This window comes from Ascoidea rubescens, assembly GCF_001661345.1.
Source record: "Ascoidea rubescens DSM 1968 unplaced genomic scaffold ASCRUscaffold_2, whole genome shotgun sequence".
In the NCBI taxonomy this organism is placed as follows: domain Eukaryota; kingdom Fungi; phylum Ascomycota; class Saccharomycetes; order Ascoideales; family Ascoideaceae; genus Ascoidea; species Ascoidea rubescens.
The window spans coordinates 298,828-310,763 of NW_017962914.1; the positions used below are offsets into that span (position 1 = coordinate 298,828).

At 35.3% G+C, this 11,936-nt stretch overlaps 4 protein-coding genes across 4 annotated transcripts; 3 read left to right on the plus strand and 1 right to left on the minus strand.

Moving 5' to 3' along the window:
- Positions 1-586: 586 nt before the first annotated feature.
- Positions 587-2,134, minus strand: UGP1 (UTP glucose-1-phosphate uridylyltransferase; the record flags this gene model as incomplete). The annotated part of the gene is made up of 1 exon (XM_020191345.1): positions 587-2,134. The coding sequence occupies one exon, from the start codon at positions 2,132-2,134 to the stop codon at positions 587-589; it is 1,548 nt and encodes a 515-aa protein (XP_020049121.1).
- An 878-nt stretch (positions 2,135-3,012) lies between these two features.
- PEX11 (Pex11p) lies at positions 3,013-4,026 on the plus strand. The gene has a single exon (XM_020188926.1). The coding sequence runs from the start codon at positions 3,186-3,188 to the stop codon at positions 3,909-3,911; it is 726 nt and encodes a 241-aa protein (XP_020049122.1). The 5' UTR covers positions 3,013-3,185; the 3' UTR covers positions 3,912-4,026.
- A 1,859-nt stretch (positions 4,027-5,885) lies between these two features.
- On the plus strand, positions 5,886-7,112 carry MRN1 (Mrn1p; the record flags this gene model as incomplete). The annotated part of the gene is made up of 1 exon (XM_020189442.1): positions 5,886-7,112. A coding segment is annotated over one exon (1,227 nt), but the record flags the coding sequence as incomplete, so codon positions are not given.
- A 1,918-nt stretch (positions 7,113-9,030) lies between these two features.
- TPN1 (Tpn1p) lies at positions 9,031-11,100 on the plus strand. Its single transcript, XM_020192626.1, has one exon. It carries the CDS (start codon positions 9,218-9,220, stop codon positions 10,898-10,900), a length of 1,683 nt encoding a protein of 560 aa, XP_020049124.1. The 5' UTR covers positions 9,031-9,217; the 3' UTR covers positions 10,901-11,100.
- Positions 11,101-11,936: the final 836 nt, after the last annotated feature.

Consider the following 11,936-nt stretch of genomic DNA (forward strand, 5'->3'; position numbering starts at 1 on the left):
GAATTGTTTTTAGTTATCCTGGAAGTTTATGATCATTTAAGTTTGTTTTTTCGCAAATTTAAAAATATTTTATTGTCTTTTTAGTTCTTTGAGTTTAAGTTTCTTGAATTAAAGTTACTTGATTATTTTATTTTTTGGTTATAATTTTTTTTTTTGTTTTCTTTTAATAAGTTTTATGAGTTTTTGATATTTTAAATGAATTTCTGGTAATGATCATTTTAAAGTAATTGATATAGTATTATATAATTGTAAATAGTTATAAAATAACCAATAATAAAAATGAAAATCAGTAAATTACAAATAGAGAAAAGAGGAAAAAAAGCGTACAAGAGAGTTAAAAGTGGAGTGATTTTAGAAAGTGGTGAAAGTAATAGTATTAATAATGATAATAATAATGAAATTAAGCCAAATAAATAAATGGAAATTATAGAAAAAAGCGAGCAATAAAAAAATAAGAAATGAATAAAAACAAGTGGATGAAAGTAGAAAGGAACTTAACTTGAATATTAGAATACATTTAATATTTTTTTATTGTTTATAATTTAGAGATTCTTTTATTTGATAGATTTGGGGTAAATTTTGATAGTTAATGTTCTAAGATCTTCAAGTTCCCGGTTATGACAACGTTTTCTAGAACAGAGCCATTTGGAATATCGATTGATTGACCATCTTGACAAACAATAATGACGGTACCCTTTAAGGTGACATCTTTGCCTAGTTTGACGTTACCTGTGATGGTTAAATGATCCAATTCTAGGATGGCAGGCATGTGTGGGATTCTGGATTGAAAGTCTTTGACTTTTTTGAAATGGGAGCCCAATTTGATCAAGGGAGAGCCACCGAATCTTGAGGGATCGATTTTGAGGGCGCCATGTTGGAGGTAGAACAAGTCAGATTTGACAAGCATTAAATCTGAGCAAGTTTTGACAGGCAAGAATCTTGATCTTGGGACGACGATACCATGGGCATTGTTAAAATGTCTAATAGCGGCACCAACAGCGGTCTCTAGTTGAAGAACGTTTGATTCCAAGCCGTTTACGGAGATTGTTTTAAAGTTAGGGATGATTTCGACGTCGAGGGAGTTTAGTTCGATTAATCGTTTAACTGCTTTCAAGTTGATCCACAAGTTGTTTGTGTTAAAATTTTTGAATTTTTTGATTGATTTGAATTCTTCGACGTGTTCTTTGGGGACCTGAGCGATTTCTAGTAAACGAACTTGACCGTCGTAGTTGATAAGAGTACCACCTTTAACGTCAGCTCTAGTTTTATCGGTTAATTCCATGATATATTCGGCGTTAGTGTCCAAGATGTGGTTTAGGATGTTTAGATCTACAGTGGCACCTAAGTTGTCACCATTTGAAACAAAGAGAATTTCTTTGCCTTGATCGATAAGGGAGTCTAGTTCGCCTGAGGCAGCAAGAGCTTCGAACAAATCACCATGGCCAGGAGGGTACCAGGAGTTCAAAGGGTCGTTGTAGTTTGTTGGGACAGGTAGTAGGGAATCTTTAAAAACTCTTGGGAATCTTGATTGGTTGAAAGTTCTGATTCTAATTCTGTGGCCTTGATATTTTTTGATCAAGTGTTGAGTGTCCTTATCAGTGTTGAAGGAGTTCATTAACAAGAGGGGGACGTCAGAGTCATATTTTCTATTCAAGTATTCGATTTGTCTGACGGATAAATCTAAAAAGGTGTTGCCATCTCTTACTTCGATAACGGACTTGGGACCAACACAACCCATGGAGGTACCTAGACCACCATTTAGCTTCAAGACGGCTAGTTTTGAGAGGTTGTTATTTGTGCTATTGTTGTGATAGAGGGAAGAAGGGGAGGAGGCATTGATGGACAGGATTTTGTTGTAGTGGAGGACTTCATTAGGATTTGGAGATTTGATTTTGTCCCAAACAAGGGTGTTGCCAGAGGCTTTGTCAGAAAGGTAGTTTCTGAACAAGGCGAAAAAGTTGTCCATTTCGATTTCAAACTTTTGTCTCAAGTCTGGATCATCATCGGTTAGAGAATCAGATAGTTTATTTAAGGCGTTTCTCATTTGAGAGGCAGCAATTGTAGTAGCAGTGTTTTCAAAAGCGAAAGCACTTTGAGACTTTTCATGTTTTTTTGATTTGGATACGGACAACATTTTCAAAGAGAAAGGGATATTAGTATTATTATTAGTATTAGTAGAATCAACGGGTGTAAGAATAGGAGAGGATTGATTGTTTAAGTTGAGTAGAGGTTGAAGAAAAGTAATTGAAAGAAAAGATGAAAAGAAAAATAAAGAAAAGAAGAAACTGAGAGAGGGGGGGAGAAGAGAGAAGAAGAGAGAAATTGTTGGATATTTATAGTGGAATTAAGGTAGACGTTGTAGAAGGGGAAATTTTAAAATAGTGGATAAGAACAAGTGATTTAAATTGAAATGTAATTGAAACTGGCAAGTGTTAAAATTGAAATGGAATAGATTGGATTGGATTGCAATAGATTAGGTTATTTGAATGAGTGGAAAATCGAATATCGAAATGAACCAAAAACAAGAGAAATGGTGATTATAGAGAATTGAATTGAATTAAATTGAATTGAATTAAATTGAATTGAAGTCAATTGAGCATAAATGGATAAAAGCAAGAAAAGAGGAAAAGGAAAGAAGAAAAGAGGAAAAGGAAAGAAGAAAAGAAAAGAAAAAAAGAGAGAGAGGAAGAGAGCAGTTGAGTTGGGTGGTGTCTTAGATATTTATACCAGTGGGAGCACCGAAAGTGCTGAGTTTGCGGTTGTTTGTTCGCTCCTCCAACGAACGGCTGCGTGTGTTCGCCGACACATAGCGACTGCCACAGAGGCCGTTGCCAGGAACCGGGAGGGTGAGCTGGCCACTGCGGCAGCGGTCTAGATTTTGGTCCAGCAGCAGCGGGCAGCAGGCAGCGGGCTAATAATAGCTGGCCGCGCTTGCAACGTGGGTGCTTCCTCAAAGCACGGTGCCAGCAGGCTGGATCTACTTGCAGACGCGTTTTCTCTGGGCGCCGGGGCTGCAGACCGCGCTGCCGCACCTACGCGGTCGAGAGGGAATGACCGCTGCTGCTGAGCTCAGCAAAACCGGCGCGAACCAGAGATTGAGTCACGTGACTGACTGGAAAGATATAATAGAGCAAGGCTGGGGAAGCATTGCATGATAAGATAAGAGAAGCAGAGGAATCGCACACATGGAGCAAATCATCTACCATCCCGTATTGCTCAGGCTTGAGAGAGTGCTTCAGAGCATTGAGGGCAAGGACAAGATTGCCAGGCTAGCCCAGTATCTCTCCAGATACCTAGCGTTTTACTACTTGGGCCAGGGCAAACGAAACCAGATCATTTTGTTCACCAATCTTCGAAACACCATCTCAATCATCAGAAAATATATTCGGTTCTTTGAGTGTTTCCAGTACTTGAACAACATCAACGACATTTTCCGCTCAGGAAACGACAAGATCGACCTGATTGTCAAGCATCTATCGGTGATCAAGAACTTTTTCTACTTTTTCTACCTTTTGTTTGACTCCATGTTTTTTTTGAATCTGCTCAAGATGCTCAATTTGAAACGGAAAGACTTGAGAACCCTCAGGCATCTCGTCAACATCAACTGGTTCATGGGAATCTTCTCGAACATCTTGGTCAACATAAGACGGCATGTCATCAACCACCGCAAATTGCAAAGTGCCACCGGGATTGGTAGAAGCAGCAGCGAGGACGACCAGCTCGAGGTGAAGAAATACTTGGACCGGTGCTATGCAGAGCGACACTCGATTCGAAGACGCCTTCTCTGGGACGCCCTTGATCTGGCTATTGTGGCCAGCCGGTTGAACATCGTCAAGGTGAACGAGGGCTACTTGGGGCTCGCTGGGGTGCTAACGTCTGTTTTGGCTCTCCAGGACATCTACCAGAAGTGAGCAAATGGTGAGCCAACCAACGCCATGTTCTGCCGCACACACATGCACATTGCCCATGTGCCAGCGCAGCGGGTTCTGTTGGGAGTGGACTCGTTTCGGAGCGAGACTTCGCTCGATTCTTGCAGTTTTGCATCCCAAAAGACAACGCCACTGGGCCGTCTTGGGCCGCTGCGATTGGAGCACGGGCCAGCACAGGCCTTGCAACACAATGCTCAGACGCACCAGATATAATGGTTTATGCTCCACATCCACTCCATACACTGTACCTTCTGTGCTTCATACGCTCCAGGCTCCAACCTCTCTATGCCCTCTATGCTCCAGAATATATTCCTATTGTAGACACCTACACATCTCTCCCATATTCCCCCCGTAGCTTCCACTTCTTACTTCTCACTTTCTTCTCTACTTTGGACAGCTATCCTTTGGAATTTGAATTCTCTCTTGAATTCCTCCCACCTCTCACTTTTAGTTTTCTTTTAAACTTGTTTAAGTTTCCCATTTCCCTTTTCTTTGATCTATTTTCAAATTCTCGTTCTTTTCTCTTCATTTTCCTCATTTTCTTCTTTTCTCTTCATTTTCTTTCCTGCTCTCCCTCCAATTCTCAATCTTTTTCACTTCAATCACCTTTTTTCTTTCTCTTTCTCATTCCCACCTCTTTTTTTCCTTCTTCTCTTGTTCTTTTCTTTCTCTCTCTCTTTCTTCCCTACCATCTTCTACTAATCTCCATCAATCAATCTAATTAGTTTTATCATCTTCACCTTCACCTTCATCTCCACCCTCACCTTATTCATCTAATACTCCTCTGGCTAATCATCATCGCTTCTAATTCCCAATCCTTCTACGATCTTTTAATTCCCTACTCAAATCCTCAGACCCTCAAATTGTTTCCATTTTTACTCTGAAAAATCAATCCCATAAAAAAAATAAAAAAAACCAAATCATCCAAAAATCATCCAAAAAAAAATTTTCGTTCTCTCTCTATTTTTTTTTCTTCGTTTTAATTCATCAATTACAAATTCCCAATTACAGTCTATCAAGTGTATTTATTTAATAACTAATCTTTACTCATTTATTATATCTTTATCCACACTTTAATTTCAATTTCAATTTCAATTTCAATTCATCCAATTGTCATCCAATTGTCATCCAATTATCATCCAATTATCTAGCCCTTTCTTTACTTATATTTCTAGTTTTATAATCTCAATTATATACACGCCTATACTTACCCATACTCACCCATACTCATTTACTTATACTCATTTAATCACACCTCGTTAGACTTGACTATATCTATTTCCCTCTTGTTCGTGTTTCTTGCTTGATTTTTCACTCACTCCTTCATAAATGCAAAGTATCTCCTACCAATTGCCTTATAAAATGTCCTTCACCCCAATCATACCCCAAAACTACATTTCCAACAATAACAACAACAACAACAACAACCAATATAACCCCAACATTAACCAAAATAACCAATTCAACCTAAACAGCTACAACATTCCTACTCACAACCATACAAACTCGCAAATCAGTAATCCGGACGACGATTACTTTGACGATTTGAATAACCCTAACATTATCAACCACCCAAACAATGCCTACCTAGATTACAACAACAACAATCAAACTAACAACAACAACAACAACACAGATTACAATGACTACCAAAACTTGAATGACCTAAACAACCCTCTAATCAGCCAATCTTTACCAAATAACAACAACAACATTACCGCCGACATTAACACCATCAACAACATTAACAACCTCAACAACCAAATTAACCAAATCAACCCAAACAACATTGATAGCCCCCTAATCAAAAACCAAATAATACACACCCAATCCCAATCTCAATCCACATCACAACCCCAACCTCAATCTCAATCCTTTATTGACCAATCTCTATCCCCAAACCAAATCAACAGAAACCAAATCCTATCCTCCTCCTCAAACGACTTAATTGGAACTTCTGCTCCAAGCAGAACCGTATATCTAGGCAACGTCCCCCCTGAAATTACTCCCGAAGAATTGCTTGACCATGTTAGAAGTGGAATCATCGAAAGCGTTCGCATATTACCCTCGAAAATGTGCGCCTTCATCTCTTTTATAGACGAATCTTCTGCTCTTCTCTTTCACTCAGACGCCATCCTAAAAAGATTAACCATTAAAAACAACGATATCAGAATTGGCTGGGGTAAAAGCACCCCTATAACTCCCGCCGTTTTAAACGCTATACAAAGAGATGGTGCTACAAGAAACGTTTATCTAGGTCTCTTACCTCACGATATCACTGAAAATGACTTGAAAAACGATCTCATCAAATTCGGCCAAATCGACACCATAAAAATCCTCCCCGATAAAGGCGTAGCCTTTGTTCATTTCCTATCAATCCTAAGCGCTGTCAGAGTCGTTCAACAATTGCCTCTAGAAGAAAAATATGTCAACAGAAAAGTCTTTTACGGTAAAGATCGTTGTGCTTTCATTACAAAGACTCAACAGCACAATGCTGCTCAATTCTTAGGTCTCGCTCCAGGCATGGAACACTTGGTTACTGCCGCTGATAGAGACTTTATTTCAAATGCCCTAGTCCAACAATCTGCTGCCGCTGCTGCTATAGCCACTAGTGCCGGTGGTGCCAACAATTTGGGCAACAGAACTGTCTACTTGGGTAACCTACATCCTGACTCCTCAATTGAAGAAATTTGTAACGTTGTTAGAGGCGGTTTACTACAAAATATAAGATATCTCAACGAACGTCATGTTTGTTTTATAACTTTCATTGATCCAATTGCTGCTGCTCAATTTTTTGCAATGTGTCATCTACATGGTCTAACAATTCATAACAGAAGAATTAAAGTAGGTTGGGGCAAGCATTCTGGTCCTTTACCAAACCCAATCGCTCTAGCGGTTTCTAGTGGTGCTTCAAGAAATATTTACATTGGTAATATTGAAAAAGATCTAGAAACGGTTTATTCAGAAGCAAAATTAAGAAAGGATTTCAGCAAATTTGGCGAAATCGAACAAATCAACTTCTTGCCTGAAAAGAAATGTGCTTTTGTTAACTTTACCAACATAGCCAATGCAATTAAAGCAATCGATGGTATTAAAACAAATAACGACTTTAAAAACTTTAAAATTAACTACGGTAAAGATCGTTGTGGAAATATGCCACGTCAATTTCAAATTCAAAATTCAAACAACAATAACAACAACAACAATAATAATAATAATAATGGTGGCTCTAATAACAACGCTTTAAATCAATCAAATTCTCAAATTAATTCATCAATCAATAGCAATAATAACAGCTCAACAAATTTAAATCAAGCCAATTCCCAATCAAACACATCTCAAAATTCGTTGATTAATACTCCAATCAATGGTTCTCTGTCAAATTTAAGTAAACAATTAAATGATAATGATAATTGATTTTCTTTGAATAAATTTTAAAAATAGAATTACAAAATTTTAATTTGAATCAAAACAAAAATCCTCAAAATCTTTTGTTTTTTATTTAAAATTTCTTATATTATAAACCTATCATAATATGATTAAATTTAATTCCAATAACTTCTATTTTTATTTCTTTGATTCTTGTTTAACATTTCACTTTTTAACTTATATCTCTTATTTTTAATTATTTATTTTACTTTTTTTTCTTTTTTTTCTTTTTCCTGTTTTTTCCCTCTTTAATTTTATCATTTATATTTTTTATACCAAAATATATTTATTGTTCCATTGAACAGATTTTATTGATTGCCTTTCCTTTTTATATATATCTATTTTGTTAGTTATTTTTTCAATTGTTCCATTTTAATGTTTTAGTTGACTCACTTTTTATTTTATTTTATTTTATTTTATTTTCCTTTACTTTACTTTATTTTATTAAACGTATTTACTTTTTTTTTTGTCTCTCTTTTCTTATTTTAAAATGTTTTCTAAAAAAAAAAGATTTCTTTTTTGTTTTCTCACTTTTATTCTCATATTATTACTACTATTACTATATTTTTCTTTTTCAACATCTTCTATAATCGTTGATACGAAAATAAATTTTCAAATGATAATCATCACCGATGGTTTTTACAAGTTATTTAATTAATTTGATTTTCTCTCTTGTTTATTGTTGTTATTTTCGAAAATATTATTTCCTTATTTTCTCATTTTCGTATTTTCTTATTTACTTATTTACTTAATTTCTTAGTTACAATTGTAATTAAAATTTCATTGAATTTTTTTTACCAAATTTAAGATTTTCAATCAATTTAGTTAAATTTTCCTAAAAAATTTCAATTATTCGGGACTTAATCACAAATGTCAGTAATTTTTCAATACTTTTGCTTTTTGATCCAATTTGATCTGTTTTTCTTTTGATTCAATCCAGAATTTTCCACTTTTTGGTGGATTTTTCAAAGTAAAATCAAGCTCAGTGACAATTTCAAAGTGATGGATGTGCATTTATCACGTGTCTAAATGACCAATGATAACGTGAAACCTTTACTTGTCCCTTTTTTGCAGGGAAATCTTTTCAACAGCTTGTGCAACACTGAAAAATTGACCAAATAATCAAGCACCAACGCTAAAAGCTCAACAAAAATCTCTGGAGATACCAAATTAGACAAACCAGTACCTATCTTTCTTTTTTTCAACCCAAATTATCCTGGCATGACTCACCAAACCCAGCCTAATAATCAGCAGAGAATTTGGCAGTGAAAGCCACCAAAAGAAACATCCTCCTGGTTTCTTTGACGCCAGTGCAACGGGCCTTCTCACCGGATCAGGCAGTATCCGCTTGAAAAGAGCCTTGCTGCACTTTACAACCACTTTTTTTCTGACTCGGCGCTAGAGCAAAACTAGACAAACTGACTCGGGAAGTCGAGATCCGGATCATGTGCTTCTATGGATTTTGCCCTCGAAATTTGGTTGGATTTCATTGCAGCCATACAAAACCGCGCCTGCAATACCCACAAGTCACGCGCAGGTCAATTATTCCTATCAACTTGATGTCTTTGATCTTTAAAACGGTTTTGCATTTCCTGTCAAGTTGCATAGTCGTTTATAAATTAGTCAATTTAATCAATGATTTTGACTTTCTATTGATTTTTAGGAAAAAAATGTTATTATTCAAGCAAAAATCAGATTATCAAAAGATTTATTATTTTCAACTATTGTAATATCATCACTATAAATAACTGCTAATAACACCTCTTTCTTCTTGGTTTTCTGTGATTCTGGTTTTTTTCAGTATAGTTGCTTTTATATATATTTGTTTTCTAAACTTTTTCTTATACTGAAAGATCAAAATGGATTTAGAAAAAAATAATCGCATTGATGTGGAAAATGTTAGCTCCTCATCAAATGTCGTTCATAATATCGATAATGACAAAAATGACAAAATTCACGAAAAATCGCAATTTTACCAAAAAACTGACAATTTTTTCTTATTTCTCAAAAAGGTTTCAAATAAGTTAGATTCCTTTGGAGTGGAAGAAAGAGGCATAGAAAGGGTTCAGCCCTTTGAGAGAACCACAAACAAAAGAAAGGCTATCTTGCAAGTGATTGGGTTATGGTTGTCTGCTGCTGGTGGTTTGTCATCAACTTCTTCATTGTTGTTAGGTTCAGTTGTCTTTGGTCTTGGTTTGAAAGATTCATTTTTATCGGGTATATTAGGTTTGACTTTAGGTTGTGCAATTGCTGGTTATTGTTCAATTATGGGTCCAAGATCCGGCTGTAGACAGATGATCTCTGCAAGACTATTGTTTGGTTGGTGGTTTGTCAAATTTGTTGCGTTATTTTCTGTTCTTGGTGTTATGGGTTGGTCTGTTGTTAATTCTGTTGCTGGTGGCCAAATTTTAACTTCCGTATCTGATGGCAAGATTCCAATTGAAGGTGGTATCACAATTGTTGCTTTCATTTCTTTAATTGTTTCCATTTATGGTATCAAGCAGCTATTAAGAGTCGAAACTTTATTGGCTTTTCCTGTGTTAACTGCTTTTCTCTTATTGTATGTTGTATCAGGCCCCAAAATGTCCTATCTCCCAGAATCACACTCCCATGGTGATTCTATAACCATTAAGGGTAATTGGTTATCTTTTTTCGCTTTATCCTATGCTTGTACTTCCACTTGGGGCTCAATTTCTGCTGATTATTACATTCTTTTCCCTGAATCAATTAATGATGTGGAAACTTTTTTCATTACCTTCTTTGGTATCTTGATTCCTACTTCCTTCGTCAGTTGTATTGCTTTAATTTTATCAAACATTGCTAACGCTTATCCTCCATGGCTTGAAGCTTATGAAAATCTTGGAATGGGTGGTTTGCTAGCCGAAGCTTATTCTCCTTGGGGTGCTGGTGGTAAATTTTTATTAATGTTATTATTTTTATCTTTAATCTCAAATAATATCATTAATACTTACTCTGCTGCCTTTGGTCTTCAATTAGATGGAGGTTGGTTGGCAAAAGTTCCAAGATTTCTTTGGGCCATCATTCTCACCTTGATTTATTATGCTTGTGCTATGATTGGTAGAAACCATTTTGCCACCATCTTAGGTAATTTCCTACCCATGATTGGTTATTGGATTTCAATTTATTTTATTTTGTTGCTTGAAGAAAACCAAATTTTCAGAACAAAATGGTTTATTCATCTTTATACCAAAGAATTTGAACAAGCAAATTCAGATTCTGATAATTATATTCAATCACACCAATCTGAACTTCATAGTGCTAAAATTACCAAAAAGCAATGTTACAACTGGGAAATTTGGAATGACGCTAGCAAAATGACTAATGGTTTTGCTTCCATGGGCGCTTTTGCCTTTGGTGCTGTGGGGGCTGCCATGGGAATGGCCCAGGTATACTATATTGGTCCAATTGCTGCAAAATTTGGTGAATATGGTGGTGATCTTGGTATGTGGTTAGCAATGGGTTTTTCAGGTGTGACTTATCCATTTTTCAGATACTTGGAATTAAAAAAATTCGGTCGTTAGTTTTTATTTTGATCTTTTATTTTTTTCAACAATGATATATAAACTTTTAAAAACATTTATATTTTTTTTTCGATCATTTCCATTATTCTTTTCCCTTTATCTCTCTCCTTTGAGGGTTTTGTTTATTTTATAATGATTGCTTTTTAATTGTTAATTTTATTTTTTTTCTGTATATTATTGTATTTTTTTGATTTAATTATCTACTTTTTCTGTTATCCAACAGAACTCAATATAAAGTGTCCCAGTCCCTTAGGATTTCTTTATCGTTCAATAGTGGAATAACCCCATTTGTTTTAAATAAAAAAAAAATAATTCAGCTTTTTATGATAATATAAAGACTAGATTCAAATTTCTCAATTGATAATAACACAATAAACCAGTGACTGTTTCTTTAAACCTGCGGTACAACATGGGAATTCAAATTATTTTAAAACACTTAAGAAAAAATCATCATACAACTCATCAAAGATTTGCTTGATATGTATCACCAAATAGAAAATGCTTGTAATTTCATCACAATATCAAACAGTGAAACAGTTCAACCATACATATCCAAATCTATCATGGTGTCTGTTGATAAATTCATAGCAGGGAAAGTCTTTGTTGAAAAAGCAAACAAAATTAACAAAGAATAGTCATAAGAAAGGATTTCATCGTATCAGAAATGAAACCTTCTCATGTTAAAATGTCTCAGTTTTAGTCTAAGATTACTCTATTGAAACCACTTCGCTATGAATGTTTCAAACAGGATATCTTTCATGAAAACAGATACTGAATTAAAACATGAACTTTTTGCTCAGACCTCCCCATAGTTGATTCCTAATCATGATACTTCATTAAAGTTAATTTTCCAGTTACTCAATTATAGAGGTCTTCATTGATTATAAAGGTATTCTTTCATGCTGATTCGGGGAGTTTGATGATGCTTTCTCAGGGAAATCAGTATTATTTTGAACACCCCAAGCATAAACTTCTAACATTACTTGAAAAAGGCCTAATTCAAAATCAAGTTTACATTTTATCTCACATAATTTAG

What these genes read in the sequence shown, in the direction of transcription:
- TPN1 (XM_020192626.1), top strand. Translation starts at nt 9,218, where the DNA reads ATGGATTTAGAAAAAAATAATCGCATTGATGTGGAAAATGTTAGCTCC.
- PEX11 (XM_020188926.1), top strand. Translation starts at nt 3,186, where the DNA reads ATGGAGCAAATCATCTACCATCCCGTATTGCTCAGGCTTGAGAGAGTG.